Source organism: Lagenorhynchus albirostris, chromosome 5 (genome assembly GCF_949774975.1).
Source record: "Lagenorhynchus albirostris chromosome 5, mLagAlb1.1, whole genome shotgun sequence".
NCBI classification, from domain to species: domain Eukaryota; kingdom Metazoa; phylum Chordata; class Mammalia; order Artiodactyla; family Delphinidae; genus Lagenorhynchus; species Lagenorhynchus albirostris.
In genome coordinates, this window is record NC_083099.1 from 13,556,181 (window position 1) to 13,583,051 (window position 26,871).

Below are 26,871 nucleotides of genomic sequence, written 5' to 3' on the forward strand. Positions count from 1 at the left end.
GCCAGAGTTTAGAAATAAAAGGAGCTCCAAGCAAAAGTTGGTTAGAAAACATTTTAGTTTCCCCCAAATTCTCGATCATAACAAATCAGTTTTTACTTCAGTGACTTGCTACTGGCTGGCCTGAGTTTTTACTCAGTTTTTTTACTATGAAACTTGATTCCAGAGAACTTTCAAACCAGTCTCTTCAGCTCTGACTCTAAGCTTAAAGCTATGATTTTTGAGTGCTCCAGGAATCCACTTTTGCTGCCCTAATTCTTTGAATTTGACCTTCCAGCTGGAATCATGCAGAGCAGCATAACAAGATGCTCAGCATATGACACTAATCTTTACTGTACCAGTACCGAGTTCCCTAGAAAAATAAAATATATTTTTTAATATTAATAAAGTCAAAAGGAAGGGTAAAGTAATTTACCTTAAGGTTAAAAATCCATTTCAGCTTAGATTCACACTGTCAGTATGGAGAAGGCTTAAACATGCTACTGTTGCCCATAGCAGCTAGAAATTTAAGAGCTTTATAGTATAAGCAGGGCTTTCAATGTGAATTTAACTTCATCCTCACTATCATAACGCCGTGTTGTATATAATAATGCACCTAACTTGCAGATGATTTAAGAGGCTCAGAAAGACTATGCAGTGATCTGCCATGTTTACACAGCAAAGAACTGCACTTTGGATTCAGTCCCCTTGACTTCCAAAGCAGGGAGCATCCAGACCTGAGGTGGGGCGGCAGGAAGGAAATCTTGGAGAAAACTTACAAAGCAGGTACTGTGGAGGTTAACCACTAATAACCCAGCGACCAGCAGGGGGCAGAGCCCTCCATGTTCCAGAGCAGACGGCTCTCCAGGTACTTACAGGTTCGGTCCGGAGGCTGCTTCCCGCTGCTGTGTCCCAGGGCAGTTATCCAGCGGGCTCGCTCGCTCCTAAACACAGAGGGCAGATCCGTTGAGAGATTCAGTGGTGCTTAGACACAGAATGAAGTATGTTCTAGAATGCAAAGGCATTCCCTGAAAACAGGGCAGACATGCTCTAGAGAGGTAAGTGGCTGGCCTTCAAAGCTAGGGTAAGAGTTATTTAAAAATGAAAAACAATTACTAAAATAAAAATGATCATCTGGGAAATCTCAAATAGGCCTCAAATGAGTCATTGTCAAAAGATTCTGAATGAATTTAGCTTGTTATTAAGTGGAATTTCTCATATAACAGTTTAACATTTAACAAATATCTGATTACACTAATACATTATAATCACAAAAAGATATTTCATACACTCACAATCTGATGTTTAACATTTCAAAAAAGTAAATTTCATTTTAAAAAATCCTAGTAAATCAGTCTCTCGCCACTCCCTCCCCTCTTTTCCTTCCCCCACACTCACAACCCATTTCCACATAAATGAGAAACCTGACATTATTTAAAGTTGTTCTGTTCCTCATACAACAAATGTTGCCAAGTATGAGCCTTAGTGAAATAAAAATTATTTGTTGTCAAATGCTTAAAATAATTTAGTGATTACAGGAAAAAAAAATTTTTTTAAGATAAAAAACAACCAAAAGCTTTTAAACAATATTAAGCTACAATTACATGAAACAGAATAATTATTTAACTAAAGGATCAAAAGTTTCAGATGAGCAAGCATTACTCCATAATATAGTAACCAGGTTTTTGATTTGAAAAGTCAGGTATTAACACTGTGATTAAATAAACCACACACACATACACACTTGAAAATCTTTTAAGAAGCATTTACATGGCAGATACAGCACTTGACATCCATTATTTCCTGTAAGCTTCCCAAAAGCCTGTTTAAGGGATGAGAAGACTGCACAGAAGTTCAGAGGTAAGCGACCCAAACGAAAGGTCAGTTTCTACTATGCCACTCTACCTTCTTAAGAAGGGATGCCTTATAGAAATAAAAAATAAAAATTTTAAAAAAGAAATGGGACCTAATCAAACTTACAAGCTTTTGCACAGCAAAGGAAACCAGAAAAAAAAAAAAGACAACCTATGGAATGGGAGAAAATATTTGCAAATGATGCAACTGACAAGGGCTTAATCTCCAAAATATACAAGCAGCTCATGCAGCTCAATATCAAAAAAGAAACAACCCAATCAAAAAATGGGCAGAAGATCTAAATAGACATTTCTCCAAAGAAGACATACAGATGGCCAACAGGCACAAAGAAAAGACGCTCAACATCACTAATCATTAGAGAAATGCAAATCAAAACTACAATGAGGTATCACCTCACACCGGTCAGAATGGCCATCATTAAAAAGTCTACAAATAACAAATGCTGGAGAGGGTGTGGAGAAAAGGGAACCCTCCTACACTGTTGGTGGGAATATAACTTGGTGCAGCCACTATGGAAAAGAGTATGGAGGTTTCTCAGAAAACTAAAAATAGAACTAACATATGATCCAGCAATCCCACTCCTGAGCATATACCCGGACAAAACTCAAATTCAAAAAGATACATGCACCCCAATATTCATTGCAGCACTATTTACAATAGCCAAGACACGAAAGCAACCTGAATGTCCATCGGCAGATGAATAAAGAGGATATGGTACATATATACAATGGAATATTACTCAGCCATAAAAAAGAATGAAATAATGCTATTTGCAGCAACATGGATGGACCCAGAGATTATCATACTAAGTGAAGTAAGTCAGAAAGAGAAAGACAAATACCATATGATATCACTTATATGTGGAATCTAAAATATGGCACAAATGAACCTATCTCTAAAACAAACAGACTCACAGATATAGAGATCAGACTTGTGGTTGTCGGGGGGGAGGGGGGAAAGGGAGAGATGGATTGGGAATTTGGGGTTGGTAGATGCAAACTATTATATTTGGAATGGACAAACAACAGGTCCTACTGTATAGCACAGGGAACTATATCCAATCTCCTGGGATAAACCATAATGGAAAAGAATATTAATAAAAGAATGTAAACGTGTAAAACTGAGTCACTCTGTTATACAGCAGAGATTGGCACTACATTGTAAAATCAACTATACTTAAATTTTTTAAAAAGTAAAAAAAAAAAAGGATGCCTTTATGCCTGGTACTTTAAACAAAAAAACTTGGAGAAAAAAATTTTTTTTTTCTCCCACAACGGCCTGCACCTAAAAGATGCTTCTCACCATCACTCTGTCTTCACTCCGCGACGTGTATCCATCCTTCCATCCAGACAGAGCAGACTTCTTACAGTCTGGAACTCAACATGCTATTCCACACCTTTCCTAGTTGTTCTTCTCACTCTCAAGTATGACCTTCCTTCCCCATTTTTACCGAGCTGGGCCCACTCATCATCCCTATTTGATTGCTTTATTGAAGAACACACACATAAAACACTGCACTAATCTTAAGTGTATACAGATCTGTGTTTACTTAGGTACAACCACGTACACATGCCCACAGATCAAGACACAGACATGCCAGGAGGTTCCTTTTTTGTCCCTTTCCAATCAGTAACCTCCTGCAAAGGTAACTGCTGTTCTGATTTCCATCACATAGACAAGTTTTGCCAATCTTGAACTTTATGAAAACGGAATCCTATAATATTGTCCACTTTGGTATCTGGCTTCTTTTGTTCAACACATCTAACTCAATATTGAAAACACAAGCCTCACCTCCTCCAGGTGGCCGCCTCTGATGTGTGAGCCCACACTTCTGTCCCCATCCCATTCTTGAGAATCCTGTTCTCACGCCCCCCCTCTGCACAGCTCTGTCACACTGCCTGGCAGCTGTAGGCCTCCTGAAGCCAGGCATCTTATCTCCGTAACTGCCTGCACATAACAGGAGCTCTGTAAACCCTGACCTCACTACTGTATATATAGTATACTATATATATATATTATATATATAAATCACTACTACTCATTGACCCCCGATCTTTTATGGACTTGTCTGTTTCTCTGACTGGGCCATACACTCCCCAAGGACAGTAACTGGATCTTGTTCTAAATAGCATAAGGGATCACATATACGCCAGGTACTGTGCTTTTTTATATCTGGCGAGTACCATCTAGTCTAATCTTTACAACCGTCTTGCAAGTATTACCGTTATTATTCCCAATTTTTTTCAGAGGACGAAGCTGAAGTCTGAACTCTTAAGTACCTGCTCACAGTAAAACTGCTAAGTGGTAGAGTCAGAATATACGCCAGGCAGCCGGGGATCAAAGAGGTGGTGCCCCCTAGCAGGTGCTTACAAGATAACGAGGGACCGCAGGAAGGGTGGAAACTGCAGTCTGCTGAAAGACAGACTGACTTAAAAGAAGAAACTGAGGCTGGGCCCTGGTCGAGCTGCTGAGTCAAGTAGTAATATGCACAGTTTATGTAAAAACTGATGACACTGTCTTGCTTTTAAAAACTTTGTCTCTAATACAGGACAAAAAGACTTCAGGGTGGTTTTATAAGGAACAAGTAAAGCACAACCTCCTTTCAGATAATCCCAAGCAAACACTTAAATCTTTGATATCTCTTTGTTGGGTAAGATTTTTACAATTCAGGCTCAACTAGAATTTCCAAAGTACAAAGGCAATTGAAAGCTAAACAATGTCTTAAGGATGGAAGAGCTGTTCGCCAAGAGTAACCTAAAACGATCCATTTGCGTCTCCACGTGCCATACCCAGACATGTCAGATTCATCTTTGGCTTACCATGACATTTTCACATGGCCCTAACTGCTGTCTGCAGTCCTTCTAGTCAGATCTCCCAGCCATGGACCGTCTCTGGCATTTGAGTGGCCGGTTTTAGGGGCAGCCTCACCCTGCAGCCAGTTTCTAGAAGTCCAGGTGAAATCTTTCACTCCTGTTGCCTGCTGCCTGGATGCTAATGGCATCCCTTCGACAAGGCAGCCCCTCACAGGGGCTCCAGAGGACAGAGCAAGACAGTCCTTATTGCCTCAATGAAAGGAGCCGCTTCTTGAAATGGCTTCAATTGAATCAGTCCCACCCCCTCTGAGATGCCATTAAAACCACACGACATTACCCAGGGCTTCCGAGAGCCATGCCAAGGAGCCCCCTCCTATCATGAGGCAGAAAGCACTGCATCTCTAAAGCAGGGAGGAGACTCACTCCACATAAAATGGAACTCTAAGAACAAGAAAACCCCGGGCCTAGACATACCCATTATTAAATTTAGATATCAAGTCCAAGGCTCACACACAGACAGCTGTTATCTCCAGGGACAGGTAAGGCAATCAACACGAATTCACAATCCACGCCACACCCAGCTTACTGAGATTTCCCTTTGCCCAAAGTGCCACAGTCAGCAATGCCGCTAATGGGGACCTGGGGCAGATAAACTTCTAAGGCGCTCCTGACCCCTCCCTTCCTTCAAACAACATTCACCAAGTCCCTGCCTCTACAGGAGTCCTGTGCCAGGCTGGGGCTGCCAAGTGAGTAAAATGGAGCCTCTTGCACTTCACAGCCTTCCTTCAATGAGGGAGCAGATGGAGCAAAAGACAAATGCACACAGAATCCAACACATTGTGCAATGTGCTGGGATGGCGCCCACTAAATAGAACCCATCTGAGAGTTGAGAAGAGGCCCTTTCAACATAAGTATCTGGAAGCGCAGTCCTTTCTCTCTACACGGCATGAAATGATGTTCCTTACTGAACCATCCTGAAGCTCCCCACTCGGGAGTCAGCTGTCACAGTATCTTGTCCTGTCCCTCATATGATTGATTAAGCACCGTAGGTTTAAACTTAATTACACAAAGGTTGAAGATACAGCCAAGCTGGACTTCGCATTGAACACCAGGCATCTGCTAGAAAACACAGATCCACACTAAGAAAGTAGAAAGCAGGGTTTGAAACAGAGGTTAGGACCGTCAATGAGACGGAATGGAACAAACGCCCACAAAGGGCTTCACCACTGGAGGGGGGTCTCCCTGGATTTTCATTCGAAGTGAAGAGACCTCAGCTGCTGTTTAACCTTTCTTTTGCCCCTTTAAAAATGGCATTTGACCAGATGTATACCTTTTGTGCTCCGTTTCACAGCCTACAAACTTACCTATGGTTCCTTGTGAAACTCCTGTACCCATGGCCTTTGGGAAAAAAGTCTTCCTAAGGAGTAGGATCATGGAGATGGCTGTTTTTGTTTTTTCTCTCACACATTCAATTCAACGAGATGAGTTTAATAAGCTGATCCATTAAAGAAAACCCACAGGGCAAAAATCGTCCTCATGAATGCTGTGCAACAAAGCCTTATAAGGCTGTACACCAGCTCAACTTACTAATTTAAAAAATCTGGGCTTCCTTGGTGGCGCAGTGGTTGAGAGTCCGCCTGCTGATGCAGGGGACACGGGTTCGTGCCCCAGTCCGGGAAGATCCCACATGCCGCGGAGCGGCTGGGCCCGTAAGCCATGGCCGCTGAGCCTGCAAGTCCGGAACCTGTGCTCCACAACGGGAGAGGCCACAACAGTGAGAGGCCCGCGTACCGCAAAAAAAAAAAAAAAAAAAAATCTAACCAAAGCAAAGTAGTTCCCCTAGCCCACTAAGAGTTCTAGAAATTTAGATTCCATGACATGCTATATAGTTAAATCAACTGTTTCCTGCTTATCATATCAAACAGCTCATGAGACCTAGTCTGGTCCAGAATCCTGAAGTTAACCTTAAGTGGATCAACTACCTGTTTCCTTGGAAAAAAGACCCACACCATCACCTGCTCTTCTGTTTTACTGGAGGTCAATGATGAGGAAGCACCAAAGATTTAAGTGTCTTGACGGGCACTGTACAAATGTAAAAGATTATTGGACATAGATTCCAGATTCAACGAAGAAAAAAATACTACAATCTGTAATAAATACATTTTTTCCATACAAATTGTGATCTCTATGTGGATTTTTCTTAAAGGATGAAGAGTATGTCAGACGTACTATTTATAATTTTATCCCATCCTATTTACTTCCTGTTAATTAAATCATTAACAGAAGCAGGAAGAGAGCAAAAGACTGCCTGCAAACAATGCCCCTTTATCAGGAGGGCCCAGGAATGGGTTGTCAGAATGGCTGACAGGACTATTAGGCGTCTGCTTCAATTTGTGAGACAGAAACTTTGAGAAGGGCCTTTGCTTACAGCTTGAGGTGATTATATCTCATAGCTAAATAGAACGGGTGAAGAAAGTTTTCGTTCATTACTGAACGTGTCCTTGTGTCTCATCTCTGCACAGGCTGGACCCAAATGCCATCCAAATTCCATTATGGACGCAGGAAGCCAAGGACGCCACTTGCCACAGCGTTGCTCTGTGCCGGCTGCAGCTGTCTGGGCTTCATTTTAATGAAGGCAGACAAAGGGGGCTCTCGGCCTTGAACATTCCTCTTGCAAGGCCCAGAGGGAAAAATGACATTAGTAAAACATTCCTCCTTTGTCCTTTTACCAAGGGTGAGCTTCTGTATTTTCCACCAAACACTGTCTCATTAATAATGCAATGACTTAAGATCTTTAACAAGCAAACAGATATAACACAGTATGGCTTAGAGGTACATGCTAAAAAAAAAAGTTTAACTACATCCTTGACAGCAAATGTTGAAAAACAAGTGGAATTTAGATAAAACTTGCTCTAGCAGCACAAAACAAACAAACAAAAACCCCAGTGAACAGAGACATAGAGGAGCAGTATTTCTCTACATGCTGCTACCTTGCCTTGGATATAGAAAAGTAAATTGTATTAATTGTAGGGCAATTCCAAAAAAATATTTATTGGGAACCTGCTACATACAAAGTGAGAAAAGGACAAAACTGAAGCTGAGTGTGGGGATTAGTAATAAAACTGTGAAGAACTGATTGGAGAGAAGAATGGTTAGGAGGCTTTGAGGGTGGTTCAAAAGATAAAGGATGTGTGGGTTGCCCTGGGAAGGAGGTAGTGGGATGGAAACGTGTGGGAAGATGCAACAGCGTTTCATACAGGAAGAACCAGTCCAGGATGGATCTGTTCAGATCTAGAAGCATCAGAAATGACACCAAGTCTCCAGACTGGGTAACTTGAAATGGTGTCAAGGGCACCATTTACAGAAATGTGTGTGTCAGGGAAAGCAGAGCGTACTGATGATGACTGGTTCCAGACAGGCTGCATTTCGGAAGGGGAAGTGAAGAGGAAAGGTTACGTGTGGGAGAAAAACTAAGAGCACACAGATAACAGCTTGAGAACATCTCAAAAAGGGGGTTAGCGTCAGAGAGCTGGGCAGCTAACAAAATTAAATGATATTAGAGGTAAAGAAAGCGGAAGACTGGACTGCTGGGTGTGGTACCTAGGAAGCCACTGCTCATCTTCTGATGGAGCGCCCTCAACTGGGTGGCAGAGGAAGAAGCCACACTGAAGACGGTCAAGGAGTAACTCAATATAGGGCGTCAGCTGCTCAAGCCAAAAACCCAAAGCATCATCGATTCCTCTCTTTCACTCACAGCCACCCCAACTCATCCTGTCCTTCAGTTGGTCCTGTTGTCTCCACCTCCACAATATTAGGTTTCCATCTCCTCGCACAGACCACAGTCCATCCCAACATCAAGACTCCCCTGGACTGGGACTTCCCTGGTGGCGCGGTGGTTGAGAATCCACCTGCCAATGCAAGGGACACGGGTTCAAGCCCTGGTCCAGGAAGATCCCCCATGCCGCAGAGCAACTAAGCCTGTGCGCCACAACTACTGAGCCCATGAGCCACAGCTACTGAGCCCATGCACCACAACTACTGAGCCTGCGCTCTAGAGCCCCATGTTCTGTAACAAGAGAACTCACCGCAATGAGAAGCCCACGCACCGCAACGAAGACCCAATGCAGCCAAAAATAAATTTAAAAATAAGTTTGTAAAAATCATTAAAAGACTCCCCTGGACTAATGCAACAGGACCCTAACTGCTCTCCCCATTGAAACTCCTGTGTCCACACCAGTCCTCCATGGAACTCCCCATTCCAGCCTACGAGGCTCTAAACCAGTGCTTCTCAAAATATCTGGGGTGGGGCTTCCCTGGTGGCGCAGTGGCTGAGAGTCCGCCTGCCGATGCAGGGGACACGGGTTCGTGCCCCGGTCCGGGAAGATCCCACATGCTGCAGAGCAACTAGGCCCGTAAGCCACAACTGCTAAGCCTGCGCGTCTGGAGCCCGTGCTCCGCAGCAGGAGAGGCCTGCGCACCGCGATGAAGAGTGGCCCCTGCTCACCACAACTAGGGAAAGCCCTCACACAGAAACGAAGACCCAACACAGCCAAATAAATAAATAAATTTAAATAAATCAATAAATAAAATGCTCTGGGCTCCACCAGCCTCTCAACCACCCACTCTCTCCCTGCCTTATTCTGATCTAGCCAATTTCACTATGTTCAAGCCAAGTTTGATGGCCTCGAACTTGTTTCCCTAGGAGTTTGGCACTTGCTGTGCCCTCTGCCTGGAACGTTCTGGCCCTGCATTTTCCCATGGATGGATTCCTTCCAGGCACTCAGGGCTCAGTCCCAAATGTCACCTGGAGAGGTCTTCCTCTGCCATCTAATTTAGAGGACAGATCCCCATTCCAGCACTTCACACTCCGGAATACATTCCTGGCTTTACTGTTTCCACTGCACTTATTTATTTTTAAAATTGGATGAAGAAATGCTTTCCCACCATCCCAGTTCACTGTAGGCCATCTGCCCAGGCAGCCTGGCAAAAGTTCAGTGCCACCAAAGCCACCTCCTTGAGGGCAGGAGGCACACAGGCATAGGTTCTTCAGTGGAACAGAAGCCCCCAGAGGGCAGGGATCCAGTCTCTGTACTGTGCACTGCTACGTCCCAGCACTTAGAATAGCACCTGAAAGGATGCCGGTGCACAATAAAAATTCACTGAGTAAATAGGGAGAAATGAAAGCTGCTCTCTTGAGAAGTGCAGCCGTAAAGGGAAGGAGAGGCTTAGGGGTGGGTTGGGGGCCCGCAGTTGTACGGCAGAGGGTGGGCAAGACAGAAAACAGGAGGAGAAAAATGAACTAACAAGAGGGGCACACACAGCAAGCACTTGGAATTCTTGCGGACAAGATCACTGAGGGGCCTCCTTGTAGAGGAAAGACTTGGCACTTGGCGTGAGCCCTGAGAAGTAAGACATTTGGTAATTCGAGGAGTTCTGAGAAGGGCATTCCAGGAAGTAGGAAAAACATAGGCAAAGGAACAAAAAAGGAAGTTTTAAATGGAAGATAGTTTGAGGGATGCAACATCTAGTCAGCATTTTATTATAAAATATTTCAAACCATATGATGCCTTAAATTTACCACAAACTTTTTAAGTCTATGAACTTAAAAAGTCACATTTTAGTAGTCTTTCACATTTAATAGCAGCTAGCTTCCTGGAGTTTCCCTTCCAGAGCCAGAACAAGGCCAAGTTGAACAGCAAGATGGGGGTGGAATAGTCTCCGAGATGGCAGCTTCTCAGTAAGAAGCTTAAAATTTGTTATTAGAAAGAATTTCAGATTCAGGAAGGTCAGGGTCTAGTCCCATTTTGGCAGTAACTCACCTCCTGTGTGGCTTTAGGCAAATCACTTCACCTTTTTGAGTCTCATCGTACATCTGGGAGAAAACTGAGGGAGTTGGACTAAGACCTATAATTAGGGTCACAACATATTTTATCGTCTAAAGGCACTTTGGAAAGTCAAAGAGGGTGCTATTCTTAATTTTGCCAGAACAAGAGACATAATAACACTGATCCCAAAGAAACCAAGATGTACAGTCATCTTACTTAACTGCTTCAGCTCGGAAGCACCATCCTTCTCTAGAAACACCCAAGGCTCCCTTCCTGCTCTCTAGCTGGTCCTGTGCCTGGCACATCCCAGATGCTCACTAAGCGTTTGCCCCATTTCCTTTTGGTGAGCTTTTCTGCATTCTTTATGTAATCAAAGCTATTGATCTGTTCTTCCACAACTTCACTGCCTTATAATAGTTGAACCGTCCTTGTACCAAACAGCTGTACCCTTCCTTAGGCCGATTTCACATTCCGTATAGCCCCAGGTGCCTCTACTAGGAAGAGTTTTTCAAAGAAGGTAAATATTTAGGTACAAACCCTATTCTTTTTCAAACCAAAGAGTAAGTAGCCAAAGAATGTAATCCACTGGTCTGAAATTCTGCAGTTACTCAAGGCCTGGGTGGTGGTGAAAACCTTCTCAACTAGATTGCTAATGGACCATTTTAACCAAGTATAACATCAAAGAGAGAAAAGTTAAAAAAAAATACTCACCTATATACATCTGGCAAATCTTAGAAGCAAAGAAAACATTCTACATAGGCCGGAACTCTGATTACTCAAGACCAGGTAACCCAGAGCTGGCCTGCACATTTCCAAATACAGCATGTTAACAACTCGCCAGACTTTTAAAAGCTGATTGGGTTTTTTTTGGTTTTGTTGTGTTTTCTTTTAAGGAAAGTGCATCCTGGCTGTCATATATTTTCTTTCAGCACTAATGATACTTTATGCCTTGTAGGTTTAAAAGTATTTGTCCAGTTATTTACTTTAACTGTAATTGAGTTGGGGCGGGGAGGGAGTGAGGGAGTCACTCCTTCCGTACCCAAGGAGACAGCCGCCCCTCTGCCCCTTCTGGAATGTTCTCTTGCTATTAAAGAACTACAAATATGAGTCATACCCACGGGTTTACGGGTGACATAACTAGATATTCTGAGAACATTTCTCATTGAGGAAATGAACATCCATTCAGTCTATGGCAAGATCAAAAGGCAAGAGGGTGGAACAAAGGCTACAGAACGTCCCAGGAAAGGATCTAGCCTTGGTGTAAAAACTGGACATGCCGGGTTTACGGCCTACTCTCTTGGAATAATCTCAGAAACCAGCAGTAGAGATTACATAAATTATGAAGGAGACGGTCAGGAAAAGCTCTGCTGATAAAGAGCAAACAATCCTTATAAACACAGAGAAAAGGAAAACGTAAAGCGAAACCAACAACACTTTCTCCCTGACTAAAAAAGACAAAATAAAATCTTCATTTCTGAGAATTCTTTATAATAAGCAGTAATCTCCAAAGTGTTTAAGACTTTTTCATCCTCAAAGTCCTTTAAGGTCCAAAGGTCAGACATACTAAATTCTCTCTTTTAAGAGAGGCTTCCCCAAACAGAAGAGGTCTCGGTCTGTCTTCACAGGCCAAGGGGTTTAATCATTTTTAGAGTCAAAGAAATGCCTTCCTCAGCCCTGGTCTTGGGTGTGTCCCCTGCTGGTCACCTGCACAGACCAGCAAGCACTGCACCCACTGGAGGTGCCCTCCCCAGAGGGGAAAACATAGAGGAGCATCCTTGGAATGCAGCAGGACTTTCCATCAGTTTCCTGGAAGAATTCTGGGACCTTAGGAAGAGGTATTTCTTTGTTTTATAAACAAATACAGAGGATGCTGCTCCTTTTCTTATTCATTCCCTCTGTTAGCTCTTGAGCGCATTTGTAATACTCTCTTTCGGCTGTTTTTAAATCTCAAATAGCTTTCTATCACCCTGCCCTTCTTGGTTTTCTTCACCTTTGGAAAAGTTACTTCTAGTGCCAAAAACATGAAATGAGCATTTATCGTTTTTATGTGGATGGCTTTTTTCCTTCTTTTTCTTTTCTTATATCTCTCTAACAATCCAGGGACCCTGTTAAAATACTCTTAAAAAGTGGAGATTATCTCTTTGGGTTGGCTTTCGCTAAGATTCTGTTACAGTCTTAGGGTTGTTATTCAAGAGCTACTGATCCATTTTAATCACACCATGTAGGAGCCAAGTGGGAGAGGGTGTAGGAACCCCAGAGGACCAAGAATTAGGGAACTTCTCCTTTCCCTCCACTGTTCCACCCTCTGACCCAACATAATACCTGCCTATGATGATTGTTCTAAGAGGAGGTTTCCAGTTTCCAAACAAATTGGTCAGCTATCTCTAAGTGGACAAAATCGCAATGTAACCAAACAGGACCCTACAGGGCCTTCCCAAGGTAGACATCACCCCGACCCCGCCAAAACCCTCTGTTTTTGCTCTCTCTGAAGTACATAGGTAACAGTATCTGATGCACATTTCCTGAGTTGTTTTACAGATGCTAAAACCACCACCAAATGGAAGAACTTAACTACTTGATGATCATGAGCCCCCAGACCGACGGGCACCTAAGGATTCATAATGTCAACCACCCTCTTACCTCAACACCAACCAATCAGAGAATTGTGCACGAGTTGATCACATACCCTGCGACCCCCTCCCTCACGTGGCCTTGCCTTCGGGGATTTGGGGATTTTTAGAGTGTGAGTCACCCATCCTCCTTGTATTGGTGCCTTTACAATAAACACTGCACTTTCCTTCACCACAACCCGGTGTCAGCAGATTGGCTTTACTGTGCACGGGCAAGCAGACCCAAGTCTGGTTCAGTAGCAGCACGGGTGGACTTGACAATTAAGCCCCCTTCCCTTCATCCTGTGTGAGGATGGACTGCCTACTAACTGCTGGTGAAACTGCAGGTGCAAACAGGATGGCTTCTGCCTCTGCATAAACTCTGGATGGGAAAGAGGGCTCAACATGTGAGGGAACCGTTGATGGAAGCTGCCCACCCTGGCTAGGCACGATGCTAACCACTTGCATGAGTTGTCTCACAACAGGAGGTCCTGATAAGGACACAGTGCTGCCGTGGAAAACTAACCAGGAGAAGTTTCGGGAGGGGCCGAAAGCAGGGAGGAGATGCCAGCCCATAATGTGCGCCAACCTCCCAGAAACGGTCATGCTAGACCCATCTTGGCAGAGAGATGCGAGAACCACCAGGGAGGACCCTGAGTCAGATCGAATATGGGCACAAGCAAGATGACTGGTCAGAGACAACCCCACAACTAACCCTATTACCATAAAACCTGAGACCGAGAGCCACATGGCAGAGCAGTCCTCCTGGGTTCCCTTACCCTGCTGTTCTCCGCCCAGGCACCCCTTCCCCATAGTCTTTTGCTTTGTCAGTACGTATGTCTCCTCACACAATTCATTTCCAAGTGTTAGACAAGAGCCCATTTTCTCAGGCCCTGGAAGGGGTTCCCCTTCCTGCAACAAACATATTTCCCCAAACTGAGTATCTATCTCTTTTGACAGAAATCACGGGTCTTTCTGCTGCCTGGTCGAAGGTAGGTGATACAAAATGACCTCTATTTCAGTACCTAAGAAAACTCAGGGCCTAGGATCACACTGCCAGTTAGGTCATATTCCTAGGGCTCCCGGGTCATAATTTTATCAATGATTAAAATAAAATGATTTTTAAAACACTGTGAATATAAAAGCACACCACCTAAAGCACAACATGCCCATCAGGAGTCATGGGGATGAAAATAATAATAGCCATCTCTCAGGACACTGAGAAGATGACAGTGAGAAGACAAGCATCTGTATAAAGCACCCAGACCTATGCTTGGTGCATAACAGGTAATCAATAAAAAAACATAAATAGTAGGTAGAGTTTACTGTTTTTAGGGAGTCTGTGGACCAAGGGTAATTAGGTAGGGAAGACCGACAGCAGATATTCTGAAACCCTCCCCTCGCACATACTTACTGAGTCTCAGCTCCCAGCAGCATCTCCACTTTCTCGTTCACGTGGTTACTAAGGACTGTCAGCGTAAAGAGGTGACTAGCAGAGTTCTGTCTTGAATAAAGCACTGTGGAACTGTTCTTCCCTGGAGAAGAATTAAGTTCTTCACTGTCACAAGACTCCACCAGTAGCTGATCTCTTAAGGAATAATCATTGACATTGTAACTTTCTTCACTGTAAGGAAGAGGGAAAAAGAACACAGTAATTCAGTGGATGAGACTGTGACATTATCGGTTTTCAAATCACATTTTGGGGGAAGGTGGCAGGGGAGGGAAGAAGGACAGGGAGAGAATGATTTATTTTATTTTTTATTTTATTTTTTTATTATTTTTTTGCAGTACGCGGGCCTCTCACTGCTGTGGCCTCTCCTGTTGCGGAGCACAGGCTCCGGACGCGCAGGCTCAGCGGCCATGGCTCACGGGCCCAGCCGCTCCGCGGCATGTGGGATCTTCCCAGACCGGGGCACGAACCCGCGTCCCCTGCATCGGCAGGCAGACTCTCAACCACTGCGCCACCAGGGAAGCCTGAGAATGATTTATTTTAAAATAGGAATTGGACTCTGAATTAATCTACTGATCATGAGTCAATATAACCCTCCAAAATTAAACTTGTTAATTACTATTTTTCTGTAGTATACTAAATTGTATCTTACATATAAAAGCAATATTAAAAACAATTATTAGCACCTCCTGTATAGCACAGGGGACTCTACTCAATTTTTTGTAATGGCTTATATAGAAAAGAATCTAAAAAAAGAGTGGATATATGTACATGTATAAATGATGCCCTTTGCTGTACTAACACAACATTGTAAATCAACTATACTCCAATAAAAATTAAAAAAAACAATTATTAAACCCTCTAGGTTTTATTTTACATTTTCCTGGCATTTCCTTGCAACAAGTGAGACACGCGTGCATCATGGTAAGGCTTGAACAGCTATACTTCCCCAGCCTTACCCCCACCCACAGGATAGAGGTCGTCCCAAACCTACTCACACTCTGGGTAGCGAAGCTGCACTCGCAGCCTCCAAACCAGGCACAGGAGGGAAGAACAGCCCCAGAGGTCTGCTTGCTTCTGCCAAGACGCCCAACCCATCCTTCTCTCTAACATGCATGGCCTCACCACCTGTTCAGAAGCCACCAGGACTGATCCCGCCACGCCCTTTATCCCTGCTTTTATGCCCAAGACCGCCTGGTATACTTCATTCCCCTGAATGTACTCTCACCTGCACAGTGCTGTGAACATGCCTAATCGGGCCTCACCTCCCTAAGCCCCTCGGCTGAAGCATTCCACTGTATCCTCTGGAAATGCACCTCATTTAGGGAATCCAACAAAATCTTCTAAATCCTCAGCCTCTTCTCTGAACTCTCCCTTTACCTTGTTGCCTTAACAGAAACTTGGCTCTTCTAGAGAGCACAGCCTCCTCTGAAGGCTCTCTGCCTGCCTTTCCTGAGTCTCATTACTCCTAGACAATGATCGCTTTGTCCTCCCAGAAGGTCCCCAGCTTTGATGCTCATGCCATCAGTCTCTATCTCATCCTCACAGTCATCTCCAGGCCCCTGGATCATGCCTCATCCTCACTCATGCGTTTAGTTACTGGCTTACTGTCACTCTCCAACACTACTTTCTTGAATTTCCATGTGGCAATCCTTCCATTACCCCAGCCTCTCAGTTCCTTGACTTCCCCTTCAACAATCAACCTTGTCACTACCACCAACTGCAACCTCTCTGCAATCCCAACGTCAAACACCTCTGTCTAACCAGCCCCGCCGATCTCTTTGGCTCACCTCTTCTAATCCTCAACCTCAACAATTTTAACCCACCATTCCTACAACCCACTCACTCCACCACCTTTCCCTCCATCCTTAAACCCTTCATGTCCTCTCATTCATGCTTATTCACTTATCCAGCTTGAATTTCTTGATACCTACTTACAATCACTCCTTGCAGACACACTCATTTCCTGGGCAAATCCCAACTCTGCTTAGATACACCTCCCCTCTATTCTCTATGTGTACTCTCAGTTGAACACGGCAGAGCTCAATAGTAACTGCTGAGTAAATGGATGACCATGCAATACATTTTAATATATTCTAGGAACCATATTGTATAATAACCTTACCTAATAATAAATGCAAATGTATGAACTCAGGAGAGCTAAAAAAAATCCTTGTGCCCAACTATACTAGGAATTTCAGAACAGATTCAAGATTTCTTAGAAAGTTTTTCATTCGGTGGTGGGCATCTGCCTGTCAACCACTCCCTGTAACTCTCCTTTAAAAACTTTATAATCATTTTTAAAATTTAGTTTGATAGATTCTTCCCCCTCCAAAACCGGCAAACACAGTTATATCATCTATAAAAGCAAAACACTGCCTTTTGATCAAGTCTGTTTGTTGCTAGGGTAATCATCTGTATTAACTGAAAGTTCACATGGCAAGATCACCTCCAAAGCTCCCCTGAGACTGCCAACGGACCAGCACAACCATACTCAGAATATATAAAATATTTCTCATATCAAAATGAGGCTTATCAAAGGTCACATAATTTTTATAAAAGGAGGAACCAGGGTAACACACTTTACAAACAAACAACGTTATACTTTTAAAAGACCGTGTTTACCAGAAACAAAGCAGTCGATTTTTGGCAAAGCTGGTGTCAGGCTGCACCCTGCAGGCCTACAAGCCTCGTAGCTGCCCAGCCTCGAGACCGAAGAAAGAGTGTGGAAACAGCGACAGAGACATCAGTGGTTTATTGGAGAGGGGATCTCACACATCCGAAACATCTGCGCCCTGTGCTGCAGACAGCAGGCGGGACAGGGCAGCAGTCTTCACTGCTCGGGGTGGGGGAGGAGGAGGCTACCATTTATAAGGGGAAGTGACGCCAGGTGGGCTTATCAGTCACCAGGGAGACCAGCAGCTGGGGCACATCACTCACAGCCCCTCAGGTTAATGACTATCACAAGGGTAGATGTTTCTCTTTAATAAACTAGCAGATGGAATCATTCTGGCCTGATGATTAGAACAATCACTAGCTGGGGCAGGGGGCAAGCACGTTCCTGTGAGTAAGGTGTAGGTAGGTGGTACTGCTCCAGCAGGGGATGTACAGAGAAGAGAACAGCCATCTTGAGTGGCCTGACCATACAGCAAGTAAAGCTTGTAATATTGTCTAGATAGCTCAGACACAGATGTAGTAAAACCCAGGACTCAGGATAAAGCCAAAACGTAAAAAATAAAGACAAAAGCAAAAACCCAACAACAACATCAAAAACAAGAGAAAAAAACAAGATGAACAAGGACTTGCCTGTTACTGTCTTCTCTCTGCACCTTTGAGTTACTCTTTCGGTCCAACTCACAAGTTTAAAAAGATGACCTTTTAGTTAAAGACGCCCATTTCCAGTTAAAAATAATTCTGCTTCAGACAGAGAAATCCAACCTCCTTAATGCTGCGCACATGGGGTATGTAGGCAGTGCCCTAAATAATGACAGTGCAAAGGTATTCTTTGTATTCCCAAAGAAATAAAAGGCAAAGAAATCTATATGCCATAAAGCCATCATTCAAGATGACTCAAGTTCCAAAAAGTCTTCAGCGTAAAGTGGCCTTACTTACTAGGCAGTCCCCAGTAGAATTCAGGACGAAGAGTTCACAGGAAACTAATGTAAACAAATAGGAAAAAACTAGTTAGGTCTTTTTTTCCCTCTTAATTTTCAGAGTTCATATTCCTCCCAGTGTTTGCCTAAGTACAAACAATACCAGCTACTGTTGTTTCATCCATGTGTTGAATCTTTGTCTTCGGCGGGGGGGGGGGGGGGGGGGCGCGTGGGGGGTGGGGGGGGTAATTAGAGACACAAGAAGTAGACAAGTTAATAGAATGTTTTTTTAATTGTTCTCTTAAGCCATGACAACTACAACGCCATTAAGACCTAGGGTGACCGTTTGATCCAGTTTACACCTGTGGTTCTCTCAGGTGTCCGGCTGGGATGAAAGAGAGCAGCCACTTTATTTATAACTATGTGAGTTCACCTCAAGGTATCCGCGTCTACACACCTGCACATCTGGGTCACTGAAGGTGCCTGCACACAGAACTTCCCCACTGTTTTGCCTTCTGTATCCAAACTAGGATGCAGGAAACGAGTCTGCTTTTTTTTTTAACTGATTCAATAGCAGTCATCCAATATCATTATTTCATCTAGACCTGCAAACATCTTCATTATGTGATACACAATGTCCACCACTTCTTCACTACTCCTTTAATGAATTTAATATAAAAAACTTGATTTAACAGGAGTCAAGTAAGTTGATGATTCATCCCTGTCAGCTATTATTCAAACCCAATGGAATAAAAATTGAAAAGGAGCTCACTCTTGCTAGCGTGTTTGTGCTCTCTCACACACAGACACATTCACACACTTAATCTCATAAAGGTTCAAAATAATATTTTCCCCTCTCTAAATCTGCTAAATACTGAGTGAAATTCATTCTCCTCATGTCAGCCAGCAACTACTGTGTCTCTCATGCTAATACAGAAGGATAACTTAAAATATGGGCTTAAGCAGAAAGAAGAGGAACGAATCCACAGTCAGATGCAGCCATTTACAACCCCACTTCCTCCTCTGCCGACCCACTTACTGTGTCCAGTAAGTACAAAGAGAGCTCAGCTGGGCTGGGGAAGATGCTCCTTTCCTAGGGAAGTTGATGCTAATCAGACTTCCCCATGTTTGTTTCTTCCATTTAACAAACATATGGTTTACACAGTCCCTGAAACAATTTGGATCAAGCAATTAGGAAGTTAAACTGCTCAGAAAAAGGCAAATGGAAAAACCACCTTTCCTCGCACAGAGAAGTTTATATGTAGACTTCCTCTGATTGTCTTAGGCGGGCTCCAAGTTTACCAGCTGCTCATGAAACAAGCGGCAGCTTTGTGCAAGCAGAGGCTCCTATCAGGCGCAGGAATCAAATCTATACAAGCCTGTTGCTCTGTGGTATAAACAATGATGGGTCTCCCTGTTGAAACCCACTTGAAAGTAGTAACCTTTGTTGAGATTCCTTTCTTTTCTTAACAAGATAAAAAACTATCAGTAGAGAACAGGATATGGTGGTAAATAAGTACCTCAATTATTCTTCCCTTGGAAGGCGTTCTTTTGTTAAGCAGCTCGATAGTGTTTGGTTCTACTACATGCTACCTAACAGCATGGGCTGAAAACTGATACACCTTTTTGTGAATAGTGGATTTCTTTTTTTTTTTTAGTTAATTATTTTTGGCTGCTCTGGGTCTTTGTTGCCGTGCGCAGACTTAGTCTCCAGTTGCAGCGAGTGGGGGCTACTCTTTGTGGCGGTGCACGGGCTTCTCATTGTGGTGGCTTCTCTTGTTGCAGAGCACGGGCTCTAGATGCGCGGGCTCAGTAGTTGTGGCACGTGGGCTCAGGAGTTGTGGCTCACGGGCTCAGTAGTTGTGGCTCGTGGGCTCTAGAGTGCAGGCTCAGTAGTTGTGGCGCACGGGCTTAGTTGCTCCGCGGCATGTGGGATCTTCCCAGACCAGGGCTGGAACCCTGGTAGGGAAGATTCTTAACTGTGCCACCAGGGAAGTCCCAACAGTGGATTTCTTAAAGTGATTATTACGGAGCACTTTGAACTTTCTCTCCCACAGATTTCTATAAAGGTGGGATTTTTCATACTGGGCATATATTTATTACTTTTAAATCAGGACAGTATTTACAACTGCATACAACATACATACATTTTTAGAATACCAAAGCTGCATGTGTACATACTCAGTAGTGAGTGCAGGGTGACAGACACCCAGCTCCACTCAGGACTTACTCTGGGAAGGAGGGGGAGGAAGAAGGCATGATGATGAAGAGGCTTTAGGTATACCTGCAGTATTATGTCAGGGCTGTTGTTTAAAAAGAAGAGATACGACAGTGATGTAGCAAAAAATTTATATGTGTTAAACATGGATGATAGGCATGTTAGTGTTCAATAATTTTCTGTATGTTTGAAATATTTTGCAATTCAAGGTAAAAAAAATTTAATAATAAATGCATAGAGGTGAAGACTATCATCATTCCACGTGTCTGTGGATGCCTGAGGGTATAGGTGAAGGGACTTAGGGCGATGGAATTTTTTTGGCCCTATAAACAGCTGATTATTTGCATATAGCATCATTGACTGAAAATATAAGGCAAGAGTGAATTCACTAAAGTGGCTGGGTTAAAAAGAAAAAGGCTTTTCTGAGACTTCCCTGGTAGTCCAGTGGCTAAGACTCTATGCTCCCAATGCAGGGGGCCTGGGTTCGATCCCTGGTTGGGGAACTAGATCCTAGATCCCATATGCCACAACAACAACGATAACAAAAAGATCCTGCAGGCTGCAACTAAGACCCAGCGCAGCTAGCTAAATAAACAAACGAATAAATAAATGTATTTTCCATATATGAATGAATAACACTCAGAAAATATAATGGTAGAAGTGATCTTATTTATAATAGACACAAAATCCACAAAATATTTAGGATTAAACTTAACACGTTTCTCCTATATGAAGACAGCTTTCAAATACTTTAGAAGAAGGCCTGAATGGATAGAAAAGTTTGATATTAAAGAGGTATCAATTCTTCCTAAATTAATATATAATTTTACCACCATCTCATTGAAAGAAATCTCAGGATTTTGGGGGGCAGCAAGGACGGGGAATAGTCAAGCTGATTCTAAAACATACAGAAAAATAAACACGTAAGAACAGTCAGATTGTGAAAGAAAATGAGAGTGGACTAACCATATGGTATATTAAAGACATATTTTAAAGCTACAGTAATTCAAAGACTGAGACTGATAGGTATTAGCTGACAGACGGACTAGTGAAACAGAACAGTGGCTTCACAAATTGACCCCAAATACATCTGAGAATTTACTACATGATATAAATGACATTTCAAATCTGTGGAATACTGACGGTTTAGTCAACAAATCATATTGGGACATCTGGAGAAACATCGGAAAAATTTTTAAAAGCTGGCTCCCAATCTCACTCCGTAAACCTGGGTACTTCCTTGGGTCCAAGACCTAGGTACATAACAGTCATGAAGAAGAGGCAGTGATGGAACAGGTCTTTCTGTGGGGCCTTGTGACCAGGGGGTTGCTTTTACACATGCAAATACCATCGGAAGGGTTCCCACCTTACCCCTTATGAGCAAACATCTTACGTTAATAAGGATGACCAGGAATGAGAAATAGGCTAGATGACCAAGATGGAACCAGGAATATGAAAGCAAAGATGGAGATGGGGAAAACGAGAAGAAGGGTTAGACTATAAAGACCAGCTTTCCTACCCTCCTGCTCAAGTCAGCCTTATCTGTGAGTTGTCTCACCTTCCACCTTGCGTTGCTCTTGAACTTTCTTTCAGAGCCAAAATCTGACAGATTGGAAGGAGAACTTCCAATTCTTCCTTTTGTAAAAGAGTTAAATTTAAAAGAAAAGATGCTAGTAAGGATTATCCAAAAGAAAACACAATGATTTTCTGGCTCTATCGTCAAAAGTAACATTTATTTTTCACCTAGTCGGTAGCTCCTTTTCCATAGGCTTTGTTTAAAACATTCACACAGTTTCCCCGTGTTGAAAAAAATCTTTACTTGAATCTGCTTGTCAAAAGACAAACGTCGGGCTTCCCTGGTGGCGCAGTGGTTGAGAGTCCGCCTGCCGATGCAGGGGACACGGGTTCGTGCCCCGGTCCGGGAAGATCCCACATGCCGAGGAGCGGCTGGGCCCGTGAGCCATGGCTGCTGAGCCTGCGCGTCCGGAGCCTGTGCTCCGCAACGGGAGAGGCCACAACAGTGAGAGGCCCGCGTACCGCAAAAAAAAAAAAAAAAAAAAAAAAAAAGACAAACGTCTCCTGAGCTAGCAGCTGCCTGCGTTTTGTGCCCACATGCCAGTGAAACTGCTCCCCAAAGCCATGGCGGCCCAACACGCTATCAAATCCAGTGAGCGGATGTCACCACTTTCATCGACATAACTGGATGAGGCTGAGCACCTGTGACATCCTTAAACTCCATCTTCCTCTTCTAATGCCTTCTGCAACAGTTCTAAGTCATCCTTTGTTATGGCCATTCTCTAAGATCCTCTCCTAGACCCTCCTGCTTTTCTCTCAGGGATTTACAACGACTCTGCCATTTTCCCCATGTGCAGATTCACAAAAGTCTGTGGGGTTTTATAAAATCAAAGAGATTCTTCCCATTTCCCTTCAAGACACGTACAAGAATCCTTCCTCTGCAGATTTCAACTCGTTTCTCTTCCCCTTCTGAAAACATGACTGCTAAATCCCCACGCTTGATCTTGTGCTTAACTGGAATAAGAATACCCTAGTTAAACATTTCTAGGATGGAGGAGATTGGATTATGCTGAAATTTACTTTGAGTTAAGAGGTTAAAACACTTTTTTCACATGACTGAAGTTGATTTCAATTTTAAATCTTGGTTTTAGAATTAAACACATTTTTAGTAGAAGAATATACAATTTTAAAGTAATAAAGTACAGTATAACAGTTAAGAGTACAGACTTCATTGAGAATGTCTGGTAAGAATCCCAATTCCATCACTCACTCGCTTTGTGATCCTGAGCAAGTTACTGATCCTGTCTGTGTTTTCTCATATGTAAACTGGGAATAACAATACCCATCTCTTAGGATTGCTGGGAGAATTAAATGAGATAATACATTTATTATCTTTTTTTTTTTTTGGCGGTACGCGGGCCTCTCACTGTTGTGGTCTCTCCCGTCGCGGAGCACAGGCTCCGGACGCACAGGCTCAGCGGCCACGGCTCATGGGCCCAGCCACTCTGCGGCACATGGGATCTTCCCGGACCGGGGCACGAACCCGTGTCCCCTGCATCGGCAGGCGGACTCTCAACCACTGCGCCACCAGGGAAGCCCCTATCATCTTTTTGCGTGTAGAGCTTTTACAGTCACGCCTGGCTTACCGTCAGTAAATGTTATTAGCTACTATTTCAAATCTTCCTACAGAACATCATGCCTTTAAATTGCCTGGCATTTTGTTAAAAGCCTGAGAATTATAGGTGCTTTGCAAATGAGTGAGCGGACTAAGCATAATTAGAGCTAAATACCTGTGTCAAGAAATTCATAATTTGGCAGGGGCTCCAACCAGCAAAACAAGGCATGATATTTACCCAAAACCTGATTTCAAACAGACTTATTTGCTCAGCTCCTCAAAATAATTCTGAAGACTAAGAAACATGCCACACGCATGTTATGAACATTAACCTACAAGTCTTTGTGAACAGTTTTCATTTCTCTTAGGATGGAACACTGCATGGAATTGCTGGGTCATATGGTAAACTGCTTAACTTTTTAAGAAACTGCAAGACCACTTTCCAATGGCTGTATCATTTTGAATACATTCTCACCAGCAGCGGATTAGGATTCCACACCCTCACCAACACTATCTTTGTCTTTATTATAAAGTCATCCTAGTGGCTGTGAAGTGGTACCTAATTTTGCTTTTAACCTGAATTTCCCTAATGACTAGTGACGCTCAGCACCTTTTCATATACAAAACCATCTGGAGATCTTTGCTGAAATGTCTATTCAAATTTTTGCTTACCTAAAAATTGAGTTGGGGGCTTCCCTGGTGGCGCAGTGGTTGAGAATCTGCCTGCCAATGCAGGGGACACGGGCTCGAGCCCCGGTCCGGGAAGATCCCACATGCAGCGGAGCAACTGGTCCTGTGAGCCACAACTACTGAGCCTGCGTGTCTGGAGCCTGTGCTCCGCAACAAGAGAGGCCGCGACAGTGAGAGGCCTGCACACTGCGATGAAGAGTGGCCCCCGCTCACCGCAACTAGAGAAAGCCCTCGCACAGAAACGAAGACCCAACACAGCCAAAAATAAATAAATAGATAAATTAATTAATTAATTTAAAAAATTTTTGAGTTGGTTTACTTTTGAGTTTTAAGAATTCTTTATGTAATCTGGATATAACTCCTTTATCAAGTATGATTTGAAAATATTTTATCCCAGTCTGTGGTTTGTCAATTCATTTTCTTAATGATTTTTTTCCTATTATGTAAGTTTCAGGTGTATCAATACATTGTTCAGGACCACTTTACAGCATAGCCAGCTTTTAAAAGACTTTTAAAAGACTAAAGACTAGACTTCCAAAAAGGAAAAAAAACAAAAAACAAAAAAAACATGCCATACGCTTCCTATTTCATTGTTGAAAAAATAACGAATAGTGGAGAAAAGGGTCACATTTGTTGGTAAAATAAGGATCTGTTGTGATTCACTGACACCAAGAATGATGGCCAATAATCCACAACAGGACCAGAAAGCCCCCATTCCTGGCACCACGGATCTCCAGATTCTCCAACCTGGAACCTCCCTGGCTGCCACAGGACATCCTGAACCCATGGTCCTTGACAAAGAGGAGATGGGCAGGTCCAAGAGGCTGTCTGACGTTACTGAAGCTTCTTCTCTGGCATAACCAGAATTAAGCAAGCTCTGAAGAAAAAGCAGGCAGCTTCTGAAGCTGGTGACTCCAAATTACGGGAGTAATCCCCACACTGCAATCCAGGTTTATCTCCACTGACCTCCTTGAATAAAGGGAAAAATATACTGAATTTACTTTTGTCAGCCACAAAGTTATAGTGTCTCCTAATCGGGTATGAGGGATGTTACAAGAAAATCACTACTACAAACATATACACATGACTCATAACAATTTATAAAAGATTAAGAGTCGATCAATGGTTATCTCTCACTCACTTGCCATCTGACGTGGGTTCTTGATGGGGGATGGGAAGGGAGAGGCATGGCATTAAATGTAATTATTCCTAAGGCCATAGTTCAGAGGCCATAATCCAGGTTTGTCCTGGGAGTGCACCAAACCTTCAGCTGTGTAGCAGTGGCTTAAGGTTTCAAACCATTTTTTTAAAACAAGAAAATATTCTAGAAGCAGAAGAGCAATAATCTGATTTGCGCCAAAACTTTGGGGAGATACACAATACTAGGAATAATGATGATATGCAGCAGGTATCCGTCCCTCAGCAGGGACAATTCACTGTGTTAAGAGTTGTGTGTGCACTATCTCACTTAATTCTCATAGACATTCCAGGAAGATGATGACATTGTCATCCCCATTTTATAGATGAGAACACTGAGACTGAGGGATTAAAGGCAACTTGCCCAAGGTCACACGGCCAGGATTCTGAGCGCAGTTCTGTCTGACCCCAGACATTGATACTGTGCTTCTCAGTGGTGAAGCTTTTGACACTGAATGGCAACATCAATTCTTCTTACAGACATAGAGGAGACAATACTCTTACTACTCGCGATGTCAGGGGATCAAGGGTAGGTGAGGTGGCGAGAGTAAAAGAGAAGCAGGAAGAGGAAAGGGGGCTCTCATTTCTCTCCCACCTCATCTCTCCATCTTGATCTTAGGACCTGACCCAAGTGGTCAGAAACAACCAAGTTTTATGTTCCAGGAATAAAAGTGCTTTGAGTCAGAGTCCTACTGCCTTTTCTTTATCCAAGATACTCAAAGTTAATTTTCCAAGGAAGGAGTTTATTCTGCAGAGACAGAGGGACAATGTCAGGTGGCCTCAGCTTTCTATAATGGGAAAGCTGTCAAAATGGAAAAACTCAAAACGGGGCCAAATCAGGCCATGACCCTTTCCAGGGAGTCTGCACCGCTTTAAGCTACTGGGCAGTCAAACTACTTAGGGAAATGCAAGTTCTAACTTAAATCCCTGCACTCCTGGTAATGATCAGATAGAATTCTATCACAGAAAATCTTTCTTTTAAAACCCGAGGATTTGTAATGTGTCACAGGGTTCAAGTTATGTCAATACACACAATATTTATGGAACTAGGAATCAGGAAGTGGAAAGCTCCTTTCTTAAATATCTGCGGGAAGGAAATGTTATGAAAAGGAAATGCTCTTCCCCACACTCTGACACTTGATTAGCTAAAGGTAGAGAAAAGCTCAGAAAAGCAGTTTGGTACCACTTCTAACTTTCTCCCATGACCAGTAAAACTATAAAAATATTCACTTAAAAAAATCTTGCTTTGAAGAAGTTGTTTATCAAAGCAAACAGAAAAGGTGCAAGTTTTTAGGCTATTTTTCCCAATAACATTATAGGATAGCGGAAAGGTGAAAATATTCTAGAAAAATGAAACTGAGAAGTAACGAACATAAATTGTTAAGAGAGAAGGTTTTAGAGTCAAAGACTCAGATTAGAATCCTGGCTTTGATGAGAGACCTTGAAAAGAGACTTTATCTCTCTCTGCCTCAGTGTCCTCATCTGTAAAATGGAA

General features: G+C 43.1%; 1 protein-coding gene across 1 annotated transcript in view; it reads right to left on the reverse strand.

Annotated features, from left to right (window-relative positions):
* ARHGEF26 (Rho guanine nucleotide exchange factor 26) overlaps positions 1-26,871 on the reverse strand; it is a 215,432-nt gene that overhangs the window by 69,367 nt on the left and 119,194 nt on the right. The window contains exons 12-13 of the mRNA XM_060149589.1: positions 14,513-14,722; positions 853-920 (exon numbers count right to left, since the gene is read on the reverse strand). Coding sequence (XP_060005572.1) covers positions 853-920; positions 14,513-14,722 — 278 coding nt within the window. The remainder of the gene's footprint in view (positions 1-852; positions 921-14,512; positions 14,723-26,871) is intronic.